This window comes from Urocitellus parryii, chromosome 9, assembly GCF_045843805.1.
Source record: "Urocitellus parryii isolate mUroPar1 chromosome 9, mUroPar1.hap1, whole genome shotgun sequence".
In the NCBI taxonomy this organism is placed as follows: Eukaryota; Metazoa; Chordata; class Mammalia; order Rodentia; family Sciuridae; genus Urocitellus; species Urocitellus parryii.
This window is the reverse complement of record NC_135539.1, coordinates 7772319-7792431: the sequence shown is the minus strand read 5'-3', so window position 1 is coordinate 7792431 and position 20113 is coordinate 7772319. Positions and strand designations below refer to the sequence as shown.

At 48.1% G+C, this 20113-nt stretch overlaps 1 protein-coding gene across 3 annotated transcripts in view; it reads left to right on the top strand.

The window, feature by feature from the left end:
- Positions 1-20113, top strand: part of Cramp1 (cramped chromatin regulator 1) — a 60332-nt gene that overhangs the window by 32607 nt on the left and 7612 nt on the right. For 2 of the 3 annotated variants that reach the window (XM_026385320.2, XM_026385318.2), the window contains 12 exons: positions 7354-7439; positions 7892-8015; positions 8955-9036; positions 9574-10710; positions 11872-12049; positions 14567-14748; positions 14840-14914; positions 17032-17113; positions 17750-17854; positions 18087-18265; positions 18910-18978; positions 19351-19579. In XM_026385320.2, coding sequence (XP_026241105.2) covers positions 7354-7439; positions 7892-8015; positions 8955-9036; positions 9574-10710; positions 11872-12049; positions 14567-14748; positions 14840-14914; positions 17032-17113; positions 17750-17854; positions 18087-18265; positions 18910-18978; positions 19351-19579 — 2528 coding nt within the window. The remainder of the gene's footprint in view (positions 1-7353; positions 7440-7891; positions 8016-8954; positions 9037-9573; positions 10711-11871; positions 12050-14566; positions 14749-14839; positions 14915-17031; positions 17114-17749; positions 17855-18086; positions 18266-18909; positions 18979-19350; positions 19580-20113) is intronic. The other variant, XM_026385319.2, reaches the window with a different exon arrangement.

Sequence of the window (20113 nt, the reverse complement as noted above, 5' to 3'; positions counted from 1 at the left end):
GATGAGATTGTAGCTGCCATGGCTTGAGCAGTCATTGAACTTTCCCCTCCCCCCATGCCACCTTGGGACCTCGCTGTCTATTTGACTGGCCTTATAATAAGCACATTAAAGTTTTTAGAGGCATTGTTGTAATCCACTATGTAAGGATTGAGACTTCTTCATGTTGCAGTCAGCTGTTTCCCTTTTTAGGAGGGGACCCAGCTTTATTCCTGAGAGGTAGAAGTGGTGTGGCCTATTCTTCCTGTCTGAGGCTGCTGTAGCTGGCTGTGTTTTCATGTGTACAATTGGGATCAGAAATTAGTAAAAAACAAACTGAAAGAGTGTTAAGTAAATTTTTAGAGGAAGGAGGCATCCCAGTAAAATCAAGAGCAGTCAGGGCATACGTTGATACAATACAAAAATGTAGCCCATGGCTTTTTTTTTTTAAGAAAGAGAGAGAAATTTTTGTTTAATATTTATTTTTTAGTTTTCGGCGGTCACAACATCTTTGTTTTTTTTGTATCATGGTGCTGAGGATCGAACCCGGGCGGCACGCATGCCAGGCAAGCGCGCTACCGCTTGAGCCACATCCCCAGCCCGCCCATGGCTTTTTGAGGAGGAGTTGTTGAATATATCACAATGGAACCATCATGGTGAAGATTTAAAAAGAATAGAAAAGAACAACCCAGGGACTCTGCCAGTTGGCACATTGCCATTGTGGACGTTCGTATCTGGTTTGCTTAGTCCAAAGCCTTTATTTCAGACAAAGATAGAGGAACAAAGCTTAGAGCAGAAAAAGCCATCAGGGGGAAAGTTACAAAAGGAGACTGCTACTAACAACTTTCTATCACCAGAGGGCGTAAGTGTCCAACCAACAGCGCCACCTCTACAGGAGACTGTTACTAACACCTTTCTATCACCAGAGGACGTAAATGTCCAACTAACAAGGCCACCTCCATATGCTGGGAGGCCCCCAATCCCCTCAGTTGATAGTTCGGATCCTGAGACAGGATCTCAAGTATTAACATGCCCTGTATTTGAGGTAGGAGGGCAGCGAATTCACCATGCTTTAAATTTCAAAATAGTGAAGCAGCTAAAAGAAGCTGTAACAACCTATGGTCCTCAAGCACCCTTCACTGTAAGCTTGGTCGAATCCATTAACAACTTGAACATGACGCCAGCAGATTGGGCTAATATGTGTAAAGCTGTGCTAAATCGAGGTCAATATCTGTTATGGAAGGTTGCCAATGAGGAATTTTGCAAGGCGAAATGCAGCAGCTGGTTATCCTCAGAGAAATCTAGATATTTTGTTAGGAAAGGGACCTTATGAGGATCAGCAGCAACAAATTTCATAAGATCCTGGCGTATACACACAAATTGCTATAGAGGCGGTTAGGGCATGGAAGACTTTACAAGGACATGGAGGTTTACAAGGTCAATTATCTAAGATAATACAAGGAGCTAATGAATCTTATGCTGAATTTGTAGATAGGCTTATTCAAACAGCTACCAGAGTTTTTGGGAATACAGAACAAGCAATGCCATTAATAAAACAACTGGCTTATGACCAAGTGAATCGTTGGTGCAGAGATATCATTAGACCATGGAAACATGAAGATTTAAACACATATATTAAATTATGTAGAGACATTAATGAACAAGAGCAAGTCGTGGCAGCTGCAGTAAAACAGGCTTTAGATGCCAGAGACACTAATGAACAAGGGCAAATTGTGGCAGCTGCAGTAAAACAGGCTTTAGATGCCAGGCCAAGAACATGCTACAATTGTGAACAAACAGGACATTTTAAAAGGAATTGCCCCATAGGAGGAGGGTTTAACAAAACTAGGTATCAAAGGAGTAGAATACCGGGTATTTGCCCACGATGCCATAGAGGGAGACATTGGGCTAATAAATGCCGTTCTCAAACCACCATAGAGGGTACTCCATTATCAAAAAACAAACAAGGACCAGGTGTTTATCCACGATATCGTGGAGAAAGGCATCGGGCTCCATTGCCAAAAAATGGACAGGGGGGCCCAATGCTCCGGGGCCCAAAACCACAAATATACGGAGCACTGGAGGAACCCAGCAACCCCATCAGGGTAGTGCCCAGGACACATTGTCCATCAGATCCCTCATGAGACAAACCAGAGGGAGCGCAGGGTTGGACATCTGCGCCTCCGCCAGAGCAGTACTAATTCCAGAGATGGGAGTTCAAATCATTCCCACAGGGGTAAAAGGACCTCTTCCCAAAGGAACAGTAGGCTTATTATTGGGATGCAGCTCTTCTACTCTAAAAGGACTTATGATAAGTCCTGGGGTAATTGATCCCGATTATAAAGGTGAAATAAAAATTATAGCCAGTTCTCCAAAGGGTATATCAGTAATTTCACCAGGAGATAGAATAGCACAGTTACTAATAATACCAAGCCTACATGATAAATTTTCCAGTCGTGCTGTAGAAAGAGATTCCAAGGGATTAGGCTCCACAGGTGTAGATTGGGCTATGCTTTCTTTGAATTTAGATTCTCACCCCATGCTAAAACTAAATATTCAAGGACATGAATTTAATGGGCTACTGGATACAGGTGCAGACCTTAGCATCATCTCTCGTCAAGAATGGCCAAAACATTGGCCATTACAACAAGCCACTCAAACGCTTAGAGGCCTAGGAGTGGCGACTAATCCCCATAGAAGTGCAATGGTATTAGATTGGAAGGATCCTGAAGGATGTGAAGGAACTATACAGCCATATGTATTGGATCATCTTCCAGTAAATTTATGGGGACGAGATGTCCTAGATCAATTAGGTTTGACATTAACAAATAACATCAATCAAAATGCACCCACTATTATGACTAGACAAGGTTTTAGGAAAGGAAAAAGATTAGAAAAACAAGAACAAGGTGTAGCAGCACCAATACAAATAGATCAAGGAACAGACAGACATGGGTTGGATTTTCAGAAAGGGCCACTGAGACAATAAAAATTACATGGAAATCAGAAAGACCAGTATGGGTTCCTCAGTGGCCCCTGACTAAAGAAAAGATACAAGCAGCCCATGATCTGTTCAAACAACAATTAGCAGAAGGACATATACAACCTTCTGTATCTCCCCATAATACTCCCATTTTTGTCATCAAAAAGAAATCTGGTAAATGGAGATTATTGCAAGATTTAAGAGCCATTAATAATGAGATGGTTATTATGGGACCTGCTCAATCGGGGATTCCTCAATTGTCTGCTTTGCCAAAAACTTGGTATGTTTTAGTTATAGATATTAAAGATTGTTTTTTTTCAATTCCAATTCATCCTGAGGATAGTCCACGTTTTGCATTTACTATCCCTGCACTGAATCATGAAGGTCCTGATCAGAGATATGAATGGAAAGTACTCCCTCAAGGGATGGCTAACAGCCCAACTATGTGTCAAATTTATGTTAACAAAGTAATCCAGCCACTTAGAAATCAAAATTCTGAACTACAAATATTTCACTATATGGATGATGTATTATTAGCACACAAAACTAAAAACACATTGCTAGAATGTTATGCCACACTTACAAACTTATTAAAAAATTATAATCTAGAGATAGCAATAGATAAAGTACAATTACATTTTCCAATTAATTATTTAGGAGTTCTATTATCCTCAACCATGGTCCTTCCACCAAAAATTCAAATATGGGTAGATCAACTCAAATCACATAACGACTTTCAAAAGTTATTCGGAGACATAAATTGGATAAGGCCTTATCTAGGTATACCAACAGGAGAGTTGGGACCTTTATTTGATATCCTAAAAGGTCCATCAGATCCAAATTCTCCCCGAATGTTAACGCCTGACGCAAGAAAGGCATTAAAAAATCATTGAAACATAGATGGAAAATATGCATTTGGATAGAATTGATATAAGTTTGCCTTTATTATTTATTGTACTACCAACAAAAAATATTCCTACAGGAGTATTTTGGCAAGAAGGTCCATTATTATGGATACATTTATCTTATTCTCCTAACACTATTCTTACTAGGTATCCTGAGGCTGTACGACAATTAATACTCAAAGGAATAAAAGCAGCAAAGGAGTGTTTGGAATTTCTCCCAATAAAATTATTACTCCATATACTATGAATCAAATTGATGAGTTAGCTAATGAGTTAAATACTTGGGCAATAATCATGTGCAAATCTAATGTTTCATTTGATAACCACTTACCATCTAATCCTTTATTGTCTTTTTGGTCATTGCATCCTGTAATTTTTCCAAAAGTGACAAGAAAAACACCTATTGTGAATGCTCCAAATATATTCACTGATGGGTCAAATAATTGTATAGCAGGAATAGTTACACCTGATCAAACTTGTACATTTTTAGTACCCAAACAATCGGCTCAAAAGGTAGAGCTTAATGCAGTATTACAAGCTTTTGTGAAGTTTAAAGATTCTGTATTTAATTTATTTTCCGATAGTCAAGATAATGCTATAGTAGCCCTTGAAGATGCTGGTAGGATTTCCCCTTCCTTTACTGTTTTCTCTTTGCTTTCCACTATACAAAGTCTAATCTGGGACAGAAAAGATCCATTCTTTATAGGACATATCAGGGCACATACAGGATTGCCTGGAGCCCTTAGTTTGGGCAATGATTTAGCAGATAAAACTACACATGACATACATATTTTCTCTACACTAGAAGAAGCTATAAATTTTCATAGAAGGTTCCATGTCAATGCTAATACTTTACAAAAGCGTTTTAAAATAACTAAGGAACAAGCTAGACAAATAATAAAACAATGTCAAAATTGTGTGACCTTTTTACCACAAGTTAATCTTGGAATCAATCCTAGAGGGTTGATACCTAACCATATTTGGCAGATGGACGTCACACACTTGCCAGAATTTGGAAAATTAAAATATTTGCATGTTAACAGTTGATACTTCTGGATTTTTGATGGGCTCCCTTCATGCCAGAGAAAAAACTAAAGATGTTATAGCTCATTGCTTACAAAATTTTGCCACTGTGGGCATTCTAAAACAGTTAAAAACAGATAATGCCCCTGGTTATACTTCTACCTCTTTTAAACAATTTTGCTCATCATTTGGCATTACTCATATAACAGGAATCCCATACAATCCACAGGGACAAGGCATAGTTGAAAGAGCTCATCAAACTATTAAAATGTACTTATTAAAGCAAAAAGACGGAATTGGGAAGGGGTATATATTCCCCAAAGATAAACTTAAAATAACCCTTTTTACTCTAAACTTATAAAATTTGGATTCATCAGGACTTAGTGCTGCGGAAAGGCATATGTGTCCAAAAAATGTACATAAGCCCAAGGTACTTTGGAAAGATATTCTAACAGGACAGTGGAAAGGTTCTGACCCAGTAATTGTCTGGAGTCGGGGGTCTGTTTGTGTGTTTCCACAGGAAGAAGAGCAGCCGATTTGGATTCCGGAGAGATTAACTAAAGTCCTGACCCAGTGATTGTCTGGAGTCTGGGGCCTGTTTGTGTGAGAGGCTTGTGGGAAGTCGGTGGTGGCAGTTGGGCTCTGAGGGTTTTTCCTGAGGAGCTCTTTTGTTTGGCCTGTGTGGTTCTAAAAATAAAGTTCGTTTCTTTTGACAAGTGGCTCCTGAATTGTGCCCAGCCAGACTGCGGCATTACTCTTAGGTCAAATTAGGGAACTATCAGTCTCTCCTGCGCTCATTCTGTTTAAAGCTATAGTTCATGTTCTGATATCCAATTGTAAGCAGGATTTTCTCACAATAACATTTTTAAAAATTACACAAGTGTTATCTAATATGCTCAGAAAATTTTCAAACACAAACATGAAATAGACAACTACCCTATCCTGTTCCCCTCGCCAGAGATTTTCTTCCCAAGTACACCAATGAATTTTTATTCTTAGGGAATTTATGTGCATGAATGTGCAGATATAAACATAAATATGTACAGATGAATGTGTCACTTTCTGCACATCTTTAGAATCACATATATGTGTTGTCACTTTTTCACTGACTACTTCTCAGAAATTGAGTGGCAGTTACAAAAGCAGCTCTGAACTAACATGATTGCAACTGGATGTGGGTCAGTCAGAAAGGCTGTCACAGCAGAAATCCTTGACATGTGAGGCACATCCTCACCTGGAACATTCTGTGAAATGCAGACCTGCATATGTTGCTCCCCACCAGGCAGGCCACAGCTTTTCCTTGGACTAGAATCCTGTTCTTCTCCCAGATCAGAAACTCTGCGTATCCCTTGTGCTTTCTAGTTTTGAAGTGAGTAGGTACCCATAACAGCAAGAGTTAAGGGCCATGTCAAGCCTGGTCTTGGCTGTCTTGCCCACCCCTCACTTCACCTCCACTTTTAAAACCACCTGCCTTTATGGAGGGTTTCACAAGTATTCCAGCTGTGTTTTGGAGGAACTTTCCTCTTGCTTTCTTTTTTGTACTGGGGATTGAACCCAGGGGTGCTTAACCACTGAGCCACATCCCTAGCCTTTTGTTGTTGTTGTTTTGTTTTTTAGAGAGAGAGAATTTAATATTTATTTATTTTTAGTTCTCGGCGGACACAACATCTTTGTTTTTTTTGTATGTGGTGCTGAGAATTGAACCTGGGCTGCACGCATGCTACCGCTTGAGCCACATCCCCAGCCCTCCCTATCCTTTTTCTACTTTTTATTTTTTTACTTTTATTTTGAGACAGGGTCTCACTGAGTTGCTGGGGGCCTCAGTAAGTTGCTGAGGCTGGCCTCCCTTGAACTTGTGTCCCTCATGCCTCAGCCTCCCTAGTCTATGGGATTACAGGTATCTTGTAATTGTAACACACTGCAGCTCTGGCAAACGTATTTTGGGCCTGCCCAGGGACTCCAGGCATGGGCCTGTGATACCCTGTTCTCTGGCTGCTTGTATTCTGGGTCCACCAGTGTGGTTTACAGAGGGATAGATTGCAACACTGGTGTTTCAAGGCAGTCAGGAAGAGGGTACATAGAGGTTATGTAGGGGTGGATTGAGATATGTCACCTGGTCATGTGAGGTAGCTTTGCAGTTTGTGAGGCCCCAGGATGAGAAGCACATGGAGATTGGATGGGTGGAAAATGGACAGCCATTTGCCCAAGTTCAGAATAGTGGTTTTAATGGGCTGGGAGAAGAGCTTGTGTCAGGGAATTTGCCAGAGTAGGGGGAACACAGCACGTTTCCCATAAACAGCAGACATCTCCTGGTCAAAAAAGTTGTGGATGTCCAGAGCCACAGCCTTACTTGGGTCCTGGGTGACAGCATGGGAGCCTCTGTTCCTACATAGTGCCCCTTAGGGGGCCCTTTCTTATGTGTGTTGATCCAGAGGCATCAGCACTTCTTCCCAACTCTCTTCCCAGAGCCACCACAGTACGTTACAAAGGGAGGAACCTGCGGATCAAAGCACCCATGTGCCGGGCCCTGAAGAAGCTCTGTGATCCTGATGGTAGGTGACCAGGGGAAGGCCGGGACACCTGTAGCTCAGTTGTTTTGTTGTTTGGTAACAGCCTGAGCTAAGAATGTTTTCTGCCGAATAGTTCTGTGCCTGGTCCAGCTGAATCCCAGTACTGCAGATAGATAGTTTATCCATTTGAAATGCAGTGCCTCCACTCAGTAGATCAAGTTTAGCTCAGAAGCCATGGCAGTATCAAGACAGAGGGCTCCGAGCTATTTGGAGCAGATCTTTTGTGGCCTTTGTGCATATGCGTGTGAGTGGCTTCATTAGCTGCTCCCTTGCTGGGCTTCCTCTGCCTTCCTTGCCTCTGGTCCCAAGGCAGTCTGTCCACATCGCTCTGATTCTGGTTTTTTTTTTTTTTTTTTTTTTTTTTGGGTAAAGCACTTTACTTTCTGCCTTGAGGTTGATCTGCTCTGGACTTTCATGGTCTCTCCCTTTTGCAGGCCTCAGTGATGAAGAGGACCAGAAGCCAGTACGTCTGCCCCTGAAAGTCCCTGTAGAGCTACAACCACGGAACAACCATGCCTGGGCACGAGTGCAGAGCCTTGCCCAGAACCCACGCCTTAGGTAATGTGGCCTTCAGCCTGAGGAGGGTCCCTGTTGTCTGTACAGGGATAAAGGGTACTGTTTGGGTTTTCCTCAGGGAGTTGATGCAAGGAGCAAGTTTCACCCTAGTGCTCTGGCGTCACTTGAGGACAGGGTGTGGGTGTGATGTTGCCACAGTGGTGGTCTGATGGGGGCCCTGCAGGTGCTGAGCTTGGCCAGGGTTCTCAGGAGTGTGAATGATAAGAGAAAGTCTTGGCCAGAGGGCAAGTGGCCGCAGTACCTTCCTCTCCTCTCTGTCCCATAATGCCCCTACTGCTTCTTTCTCTCTGGCTTCCCAAATTGGTGTCTGCTGTGTGCACAAGGAACTGCTGTGGGAATGGGCTGTTTTAAACATTTTTTTTTAAATTGAGGTAGATTCACAATGTAAAATAAACCATCAGCCACCTTGAAATTTACAGTCACATGGCATTTGGTACATTCTCAGTGTTGTGGAATTTCCACCCGTCTGTCCAGAACATCTTCCTCACCTCAGGGCCCAGTGCCACTAAGGGTTCCCTCCAGTACTTGTGCTCCTAGTTCCTTCCAGTCTACAGATACTGCGCCAGTGGAGTCTGCAGAAACCAGCTGCTCACACTGGGCAAGCTCTGGCACCGTTGGTGCCTTGTCCCCATCCATGTAGTGTTTATTTCCCTAGGATTGGTGAGGGCTGGCCACTCCAACCCTGAAATCCTGAAGGCACCCACAGTTCCCACACAGTGCACCCCAGGCAATGATGGGAGCAGTGTCATACCTGGTGACACTTCCTCAGTGATTGCGGGAATCTGTATTAGCTCAGCTGATAGGGCTGATCTTTAGGAGAAGGAACCTGGGTCCTATTGGTGCCCTCCCTGACCCTGACAAGGCCCTGCCCCTTCTGATTTTGGATTCATGTTGTGGCAGCCTCCCTTCTTTGTCTCTTAGGATGATTGTGGAGCTGCATCGGAAGGTGTCCAGCCTTATCGAGTTCTTGAAGCAGAAGTGGGCACTCCAGGAAGTGCGAGTTGTATCTTTTCACAACTAAACAAACCTTCCAGCCTCTACAGCTCCTCCTATTTGGGAATGGGGTCTCACTTCCTAGTCTTTCTTATTACAACAGGACCCTGTAGGAGCCCTTTGCCACTAGGGTTTGGGTATAGAGCCCTACTTGTCCCCTCCTTGCTGTGGTGGCATTTGGGCACACTAGCTCTCCACATTGTGACTGGCCAGCCATCTGCCCATATGGTGTGGTGGAAGGACCTGTGCCAGCAGGGTGGGTGACGTGACACAGGTACAGCCCCACTTGTGTTGTTGGCTGGCTCTGACCCTGTTCCCTATGTACAGTGCACATCAGAGGTATGAATTTCTCAGAGACCCTATACCGTGGGGCAGCGTTATCTGTCTATGGCTTGAGGAAAGTCCCTAGGTCAGGGATAAGGGCAGATCTGAGCCCCTGTGATGCCAAGGAGCAGATATGGCTTCTGGCAGGGGCCCTTTTCCCGCACCTGGCGAGCAATATAACCATGGCGTTGCTGGCAGGGTTGCTCCTTGACAGTGTACCCAGCGGAAGACTCTCGAGGAGCGGCAGCTCCCGGGCACCAGCGCCCTGCAGACGCAGGAGAAGGTGGCGCTGCACCTGTTCCCTGGCGAGAACTGCACGCTGACGCCATTGCCTGGTGTGGCCCGTGTGGTGCACTCCAAGGCCTTCTGCACGGTGCACTGGCAGGAGGGTGGCCGGTGCAAGCAGAGCACCAAAGATGCCCATTCGCTACCCCCAGCCCAGATCCTGGGCATCCAGAGTGGGCAGGGAACAGCCCGGGGCCAGGTGAAGTGCCCAAGGGGTGGCACTGAGGGCAAGGGTGGTGGGCGGCCCCCTCCTGCCACCGATGTGTTGCAGAGTTCTGGAGAGAGTTCCCCTGAAAGTGCCCCTGGGGAGGGGGCCACCCCAAGTCTGAGCAGCCTGGATGCTCCTGACAGGCCTCCCCCTGGGCATCAGGACTCCGGGCCAAGTTTCGAGAAGACCCCTGCAGCAGCTCCTGCAGAGGGCGGGGATGGCCTCATCAGAGAGCCGGGGGCCCTGCCGTGTGCCTGCGGCCAGCTCCCAGACCTGGAGGATGAGCTGTCTCTCCTTGACCCCTTACCCCGCTACCTGAAGTCCTGTCAGGACCTCATCGTCCCGGAACGGTGCCGCTGCACGGACACGCGGCCTGGGAGAGATCATCCTCTTCCTGGCAGGGCGGCCTCCCCTGAGGCTCTCACCCCCAGCAGCAGGGAGGCTCTTGACCTCACCTCCCCTGGCCCAGACCCTCAGCCTGGCCCTAGCCCTGGGCTTCCCCTGGATATTTGCACTAAAGACACAGCAGATGCACCTTCAGAGGAGCCCCAACAGAAGGGAAGCCCTACAGAGCCTCTGACATCTCAGGGACAGCCTGCCACCAGGCCCCCAAAAGAGGTGCCTGCCAGCCAGCTAGCCCAGCAGCTGCGCGAGGAGGGCTGGAGCCTGCAGACATCTGAGAGCCTCACACTGGCTGAAGTCTACCTCATGATGGGCAAGCCAAGCAAGCTGCAGCTGGAGTACGACTGGCTGGCTGTGCTAGGCCCTGAGAGCCGGGCCAACCGCCCCTGTCCCCCAGTCCCCCATGAGCAGCGCCTCCTGAACTGCCTCCTGAGGCTCATCTCCACGGAGGTCAACCCCAAGCTGGTAAGTGGGTCAGTGTGGCCCTTCAGGAAGTGTACCCGGGCCTTGACGAGACCTGGTCATGAAGGTGGCTGCAGCTTAAGCAGTGAGGTGACTCCTGGGTAGACCCAATGTCAGGGCTGTTGGGGGTGAGTGAGTTGCGACCAGATGGATTATGAGTTCATACAGATTTGGCTTTACATGGAGAGAAGTGACATGGTTGAGGAACCTAGGGGAGGAGGAAGCACATGGTGTAGAGCATGGTGGGCAAGAAGCTCAGCAGAGGCACTCACATTAGGGCCTGCCAGCAGCTCAGCATCACCTGGAACTTGGACATGCAGCTTCCAGAATAGCGCCGAAGACTGTAGGGATAACCCCAGGTGACTATGGAATACAGGTGTAGAGAAGACTGGCCTGTGGCTCACTGAGATTGGAGACCTTGGGTCAGAGATGGGGGCCTGTCCTGTGGCTTTCCATCCTACTGCAACTCCTCCTTCCCTGGTAGAGCTGTGATAAGTGCCCCACAAGGCCCAAGACACGGGAGATTGGCAGAGTTGGGAGAAGTACGGCAAAGGAGACAGGCCCTGGGACTGGTGGTGCTGTGGGAGCTATGGCTGTGTAAATCTTTTCTTCCTGTGACTCAGAAGAGTTCTGTAGTCGTCTTACACTGGCTTTTTACTGTGGGTGTTTTAAAAGCAGTGTTCTCTTCCACTGCCCAGTACCTCCTCCCTGCAGCTGGGCCCTGCTCAGAGTGGGTGAAACCTTTCCCCGCACTGAGGTCCACTTGCCCATTCTCACCACTCAACGCAAGCACTGGAGACATTCAGGGGCTCTCCCAAGCAGGGGAGCAGTAGCTTTCATTATTTATCTGGCTGGTGATTTGTACTTTTGTTTCTCTTTTGGCTTCCTTTTTTCCTTTTCCTTTTCTTTTCTTTTCTTTTTTTTGGACCAGTGATTTTTTGAGAAACTGGCCAGCTGCTGAGTGATTTGGGGGATGCCAGGGTCAGGTATCTTTGACACCCCGACCTTTGCCATCATGGAAATCAGGCTGTGATCCCTGCACCATCTTCCAAATTCTCAAGGGTGTACTCACACCTCCTTGGGGCACTCACATCAAAGTTATTTTTTTATTTTTTTATTTTTTTTTGTGCTGAGTTTGGACATTTTTGGCCGATTTCTGTCCAGGCTCCAGAAGCAAACGCCACATCCACGGCATCCGTGAGGCCTGCCCAGGAGGAGCAGTCAACAACCCCCCCAGGGAAGGTGGTGACCATCAGTTCCCGGAGTCCCCGCTGCCCTCGAAACCAGTCTGCCCTCCGCAGCAGCAAGACCTTCCCATCTGGTGCTGCACCTTGCTCCCCAGGTGAGGGTCATGGTGGCTTGACAGGGTCAAGGACTGTGCTGAAGCTAAAGGCACAGATGTCTGAGGCTGCCCTACTGTCTGGTCAGCCATGGTCCAGTGAACGGCATGGAGGGTGAATGTGGAAGCCTGTCATAAATTGCCTGAGTCATGGGGCCCTGGAGCCGCCAAGAAGCAGAGGACGAGATGACTTTTGGCAATGTGGATACTTGGGGGCTCTTGCATTATAAAGCCCTAGAAGCAGCTATGTCATACTGAGTTGGTGGTTCATGGCCTCTGAGGAGAGTTGGTTCTTTCTAAACCTATGTGGACTGTTTTTCTTTGCATGTAAGACATTAGAATAAAGATTTTGGTTAAGGAACATGCCAGCAATTGAACAGTCTTGAAAAAAAGACAAGAGTAACCTACCACAGTGGACCCTGCCCCAGCCATAACTAGGAAATAAATTTTTTTTTTTTTTTTTGCTGGTGCTGGGGATGGAACCCAGGGCCTTATGCATGTTAGGCAGGTGCTCTACCACTGAGCTGTACCTCCAGCTCCAGGTAGCTAATTAATAAATTCTGTCTCTGCATGCATTAGACCCCAAGGTAAGCATAATGCATGTCCTGGGCATCAGTACTACTTGGTTAAGCCTGTTGTGTTTTATAAGTAAGCTGATTATTGTAGCTGGAGTGGTGGATTCCACATGAGTGCCTGAGGGGAGAAGTATGAATGCTCTCAGGTGCCCTTTCCTGCCCTGGCAGAGCTGGGTATCTCAGATGAGCGTGGGCTGTATTCACTCCTCTAGCCTAGGAGAAGCTGTGCAACTCTTCCCAGGATTGATCCAGGAGTGTCCAGGGAGTCAGCGACTGCCCTGGAGTAAGGACTGGAGTGCTTCTGTTTGTCCTAAGCCCCTAAGTCCTCCTCACACTTCAGCATAAAGGGTGTTGTCATGGATACCGTAGGCAGATGCCTGCCTAGTACCTGTGTTCTGACAGTGGTGTGCATCCTGGAAGAGACAAGTTTGCCTCACTCCCTAGGGAGTTGGCATCAGGTTAGACAAGATGTGGGCATACAAGGGCATACCAAAAAATACAGTGACTTTTCAGCTGAACTTAGTGTCCTGGTGTGTTAGCAGTTCTCCAGGATTATTTTCCATTCACAGAATGTCATTGTTTTTATATTTTCTCTGATTTACTGTGTTGCCAGTGACCTGCCTGTAGAAGATTATTTCCTGCCAGGTACAGTGGTACATATCTGTAATCCCAGCTACTTAGTGAGGCTGAGGCAAGAGGATCACAAGTCCCAGGCCAGCCTTGAGAACTTATTGAGACCCTATCTCAAAATGAAATAGAAAGGGCTGGTGATGTGGTTCAGTGGTAGAGCATCCTGGATTTCATCCTTAGAAGGGGAAAAACAGAAGTCCCATTTCCTTGAGAGTCTCACTTGGTGGTCTTTTTTTTTTTTTTTTTTTTTTTTTTGTGGGGTGGGATGAGGGGTGGATGGGGAGGGTGTTTTGTTTTGTTTATACCTTAGATTGAATTCAGTACTTTATCACTGAGCCACATTTACAGCCCTTTTATTTTGACAAAGGGTCTGGGGGGGGGGCACCTCAGCCTCACAGGTGGCCAGGATTAAGGCATAACCCCTGCTAGGGCATCCTGGTGGTCTTTGAGCAGACCTGGGCTGCTGCTGAGTTGGGGCACAGTCTCCTGCAGATGCTTGTTTTATTACTCTTCACCTCTTTCTGTTTCCCTCCGGAAGGTGCTGCAAAAGCCAACCTTCCCTGCAGATAGGCATGTTCCCTGATGAGGGCCAGCTGGTAGTTGACCCAGCCTGTCCTGCCTCCTGCTTCTACTTGTAAATTTCTTAGTTCTGTGTCCTCTTTAATTGTCTCTTTCTGTCTGGATGGAGAACACTTACAGAGTAGTGGGGCTGCAATTCTGAAACCCACCCTGATGCTTCATGAGCCCAGACTGTGGACTCTTGAGTATCAGTGCAGTCTCACAGTCTTGTTAATAGAGAGTAAGGGGCGGGGCCTGGCCAAGAATGCAGAAGAGTGCATTCCCGGGAGAGCACTTTTTAAATAGTGCTTTCTGTCCTATTACTTCTGGATCTGTTTTCCATAAAATTAGAGATTAGATCAGGGGTCAGCAGATGACAGTGTATAACCCAAATCCACCCATTGACCCCCTTTGGTAAATTGGCATGTTGGCTCTCAGATCCTTCTGCCACTTTGGGTTTGTTTGGGATTCCCTAAAGGTGCTGCTAGTTCTGAGAAGTCCAGCAGTGGGTGGCCCTGTCCGGTCCACTAAGTGTTGACCATTTGTGGCATGCTTGTCCTCTAGGAGGCCTATGGTTTCCTCATTGGGGACAAAAACCTCCATGAGCAAGAAGGGCCATGTTTCCAGGGATGAGATGCAGGCACCTGAAGAGCTGTTGCAGAATTCCTTCCAGGTTTTCTACCCAACAGAACTCCCTTCACTCTGGAGAGGTTGTGTGGGAGAGTGTTGGCATGTGGCTTTCCCTTCTCCTTTCCAGGTTTAAGGAACCCCCCAAGGCCCCTCTTGGTGGCTGGTCCCTCCAGTACAGGAAGCAGTGACTCAGATGGTGGCCTCTTTGCTGTCCCAACGACTTTGCCACCCAACAGCCGACATGGGAAGCTCTTCTCCCCCAGCAAAGAAGCAGAGCTGACGTTCCGGCAGCACCTAAACTCCATCAGTGTGAGTGCTGGGCCGGGCTCCTGCGTGCCAGGCCGGGCCGCCATGCCATGGAGGGCACATCCTCAGGGCTGGTGTGCTGTCTCCCTTACAGATGCAGTCAGACTTCTTTTTGCCAAAGCCCAGAAAACTGCGGAACCGGCACCTGCGGAAGCCATTGGTGGTCCAGGTGAGGACCTCACATGAGTCCACGTGCCCCTGGCTCTACCGCTGGCCCAGCTAGCCAGCACACACAGGGTTTCTTCTGTGACTTAGGATTTCAGGATGTAAAATAGGGGAAATCACTGCTGCTTCTTTTCCTTATGAATGGGAAAAGTAAAAGCAAAAATAGTGAATTTAATGGTGCCTATAAGTAAAGATAGTCTTTGAATTGCATTGAAAATTATGAGCAGAAAAGACAAAAGTTCTGGGGTCCAGGTTCTAAGAACGTCTGAGCTGGGTTGGAAGTCTTGGAGGACTTCCCAGGACATGATGAGACACACTGAGCTGGTGCCAGCAGTCAGCAAGGAGTGGATTGATAGGCCTGGCCTCTGCCAGAGTGCTGGGTGGAGGGAGTGCTGGGTGGACCTTCCAGGGCCACATTCAAGCTCCAGCAAACAGGGCAGAAGGGAAGCTGCAAATATGAAATAATTATGGCCTTAGAAATTCATGGGTGTATTTTTGGGGGGGATTAATAGATTTCCTTTTGTTAGACTGTTAGACATCTTTTTCTCTCTTGAGATTAGTTCTTTTAGAAGTAAGAATTGCACAAAAGATCTTAGGAAGGAAGATGCCCATGGTTTATTTTATTTCTCTTCACCTCTGCTTTGGGTTCATACTAACACTTAATTTTTGTATTTTAATCCTTTTCTCTGGCAGTGGTGGGAAAGTCCCTGATTGGGCATGAGCTTCATGGCCGTTGAGTGCAGGGCTCAGTACCACCTCTCGTGGACTAAGTCCAGCCTGCTGTTTCTTATTTAAGACAGATTTATTTGTGACTACACATTCTGTAGTATTTACCCATATAAGGAGCACACTTGAGTGCACTTCAGTGTTCTTTCAGTGTGTTTATGGATAGGCACAGCCACCACTGCCTACTCCAGAGCATTTTCATCACCCGGAGGAAACCCAGTACCTCTGAGTGCTCCCCGGCTCCCTGCAGCTCCTGGCACCTAGATTTCACTGTCTGTTCTGAGCATTTCCTAACACCTGATCATATTCATGCTTTTTAACATTTTTGCAAGTAAAGCTTTATTGACACACGTTCTGTGATTCATTTCAGTCCTGCCTGTTGCTACTTTCCCAGTACAAGGGCAGGGTCAAGTATGGGCTAAAGTCTAAATATTTCCTGCTTGGCCCTTTTCAAAACAGTCTTGTCTAGCACTGGGCCAGGCTTTGGAGCAGTGGGCACAGAGCATGTGTTGGGTTGTGCGTGAGTCCTTGGCATGGCGCTGCTGTCTCCGGCCGCACCTGCCCTCTGATCTTTGCCAAAACCAGTGCCAGGTAGATCTTTGGGTGAGGAGAGGCTTTATATGACCCAAGTTTTCTGTGCACCAGCAGAGAATGGCAGCTGTGCCATTCTCTCTGGGCTGAGGTGTCTTGGGACACTTTTGGGTTGACAGTTTGTTTTTTTTTTGTTGTTGTTTTTCTTGTCCTGAGGGTTGGCTCTAGTGGCATCTACCATTGAGCTACATCCCCAGCCCTTTTTATTTTTTTATTTTGAGACAGGGTCACTAAGTTGCCTAGGCTGACCTCTACTAGTGACTCTCCTGCCTTAGCCTTTAAATTACTGAGGTCACAGGCCACTGTGCCAAGCTTGGCAGATGCTCTCTGTGAATGTTCTGTGGCCACTGCCAGTTTGGGTGGGTGATGACTTTCTGGGGACTATTGTCACAGAGAGGTACCCACAGGAGGAGCCCTGTGAAGAGGCGTTGGGTGCCCCTTCTCCCCTCTTGCCATGGCTGCATGGAAGCCAGCTCAGGCTCTGTCTCATCCTGTACCTGGGACTGTAACAAGTGTGTGTGTCATGGGGGACACCCACCTAATTCAGAGGGGCTTTCTGCACACAGGGCAGGTCATGCGGCACTCCTTGTTTTTGCTAATGAAGGTCCAGTTCCCTGGGAGGACCTACTGTTCTGGGACACGGGGCCACCAGAATGTGAAAGCCTCAGACTACCCCAGGCATCCTTGTGACATCTATGGACACTTAGCTCTCTCTTACTTGGATTCCTTAGTTACCCAGTTTGGGGAGTGATCTCTTTCAGCATTGGAGTCTTACTGCCTTGATAATTTACATTTTCTCTTCAGAGAACGCTGCTCCCCAGACCATCTGAAAATCAGTCCCACAATGTGTGCTCTTTCTCCATCTTGTCCAACTCTCCTGTTGCTGGTAAGAGCTGAGGCCTCTCTGGGCCCGCTTTCCCTCCTCTTCATCTGAGTGTGGCCTTGCCTGGAGACGGCACTCTGCCTCACATTTCTAGTGTTCTGTGTGGGTTCCATTGGCACAGGCCTGTCAGGCCAGCTGCAGTAGCTGGCAGGGCAGAGGCCTCTGGTGGGTGCATCCTTGGGGATGGGCTCAGCTGGCCTTGTTGGCACCTTTGCTCAGTCAGTTCATTGGCGCAACAAGGCACTTTGTGGAGTAGTGGTGTTCTTGGGGTCTGTGGATTGTGCCCTTGTATGTCAGTGACTGCAGTGAGGGGGCTGGCGCTTTACAGTCCTCTTACACCCTGCGAATTTTTCAGTGAAGCCCCTGTTCTGTGGACAGAACTGGTCTTTTTTACATTTCATGTGTACTTGCAAGTCCCATCAGCTTCCAATTGCTTTCTCATGCTAACTTTTCAACTGTAGAAGACCTAGCAAAGCACAACCAAATGATAGTGGCAGAGTGTCAGTCCAAGGTCTGATGCGTTGGCCACTCCTGAGGTACCCATAGCTCATTTAAGGGGATGACATAAGATCTAGCTGTATCTGTAGAGGGCATAGGCAGGCCAGGATGATGTATCTGACTCTGTCTTCCCCCTTACAGGGAGAGGCTCATTCCGGCCCATCCAGTCATCTTTGACCAAAGCAGCTCTGTCTCGGCCAATTGTGCCCAAGGTCCTTCCACCCCAGGCCACAAATCACTTGGCCAGTAAGTCTGCAACCTGCATGGTGACAGCACTGTGTGAGGTTCCTGAGTAACGTTTTTGTCACAAGGCATTTTATTCTTTTTTCTCTCCAAACCTTGATGTTTCCTTACCCTTCAAAGGGAGCCATTGGCTCTTGCATCCAAGTGAGGTATGAGGGAGAGGCTCTCCTGAGCTTTCTCCTCATGCCTTGTGGAGACACAGAACAGAGGTGTGATCTCCTGCTCCTGTTTCCAGGTGCAGTTGACTTGGCAGCCCAGAGTGCAGGCATTATCCCTGGGAGCCCCCTGCCGGTCTTGGCTACCGAGGGCTTGTCTGGCATCTCTCCACTCTCTTCAGATGAGGTAACAGCCACTGCCCCAGGCCAGGACTCCAGTGGACCCCAGCAGAATGGAGACCCCGTTCCCCCTGTGGGGGTGAGTGTGTTCACAAGTGCTGCTCAGCATTGCAACCAGCATCTTAAGTAGAAGCAGGACATGGGGCTGGGTTCTGGCTGAGAGGCTGGAGAAGCCACTGTGCCAGGGAGTGCGTGTGTGCCATGGAGCGTAGGCCAGGAGAAGCAGGCCTTAGGGGTTGCTGTGTGACCCTAAGGATACACAGCTCAGACATACATGGCAAGATAGCTCTGAGCCACACCCAAGTTGCATGACAGCCAACTTGAGACCTCCCTGTGCTGGCATCACAAGCACTTGATGCATTGGAGGAGAGTGGTCTTTATGGCCCTCCCTCCTGATTGTTCTGGGGCTCTAGTTTCCTGGCCTACTTGAGCTGCCTGAGGAGGGCAGGTAGGTCAACCCTGTGGAGCTCTAAGGAGCCCAGCCTGCTTGAGATTTTAAGCTGATTTCTAAATGAGCCATGAGTTTGCTTTTTGAAACATCAGTTTTAATTGCAGGGCTCATGGCCTGACAGTGTCTGTGTAGCACTCCAGTCTGAAGCACAACTTGTCATTGGCACCTGGGGTGCTAGGAGGCCCAGGAGCCTGAACTGCTCTGTGGAGCACAGCCAGGCTAGCGCTAGCCCATGGGTAAGCCACTTACCAGCCTGTCTCGTGTTCCCGCAGGGCACAAGGGACCCATTCCTCAGCATCCCCTCTAGGCCAGAGCAGGAGCCAACAACAGACAGCTTCCAGGTAGAGTATGCATCAGGGCTGAGTGACAGACACACTGTGGAGCTCAGTGACTTCTCCTTTTGCCCACCTTGCCTGCTGCCTTGTGAATGGCAGGCTAACTCCCAATTCTGTTACTCAGATCTGGCTTCCGGGCCAGGGAGGAGGGGGTTGTCTGATGGTGACTGCCCACCTGGCAACCAGTCACCACCTGTGTGTCCACAGTTGAGCTGTGGGCTGTGATCGAAGCAGGGCCTGGCCACCTCAGCCTGACCTCCTGGCTTGGGCACTGCTAGCACCCTGCGCTATTGCCCAACTGAACCTTAGGTTGTGCTTCTCTTTTTGTTTGGGTTCTGAGTGGCCCCTTGTGTCTGAACAATGCCTACCTCTCAGCAGGGTTCGTCTGGTCTCTCCTTAACCGAGCTGCCCAAGACTCCTCCCCAGAATGGCCTCTGTACCCCTCTGCGCTCAGAGGGCTCCAGCGCCCGACTCTCCCCGCCCAACGTCTCCGCATTACTGGACATCTCCCTGCCTGGCCCCCCTGAGGATGTGCTCTCACAGGGGGAGCCTGCCACGCAGATCAGCGACTCCATCATCGAGATTGCCATCAGCTCTGGCCAGTATGGTGAGAGCAGGCGGCCTCGTCATCCTTTCTAGAATCCGGTTCCCACCAGTCCAGGCAATCAGACTTGCTTTGAGGGGTCTGGCTCTGCCCCCGCCTACTTGCCAGACTTGCTGGGAACATTCCAGTCCAGCTGTCATTCTTGAGCATCAGGTTTCTGCAGCCTACAGGAGTTGCTGTGCCTTCAGGGAAGGTGCATGTAGAACTTTAGGCTGCTAGTGGTCTGGTAGGATTGCTCCTGACCTTGAGATGAGAGCCAGAGGGCCCCTGAGGCCCACTGCAGTCCAGGGGTCCAAAGGAGTCCTTTCCTGGTTAATTGTGACCCTGGCAGACAGTTCAGGAAGTAGCTGGATTTTGTTTCAAGGCTTCAGTCCTCCCTCTGTAGAGCAGTGGTCCTGGTGGCTGTGGTGTGTCCCTTGCTGATATGACTTAGGTACAGGTTCAGACAAGGTGAGTTCACAGCCCCCCAGCGTGTCTGACCAGGACTGATGCAGGCGTTATGGAGAGGGTATATGCTAAGCTCTGGGCACAGGGCTT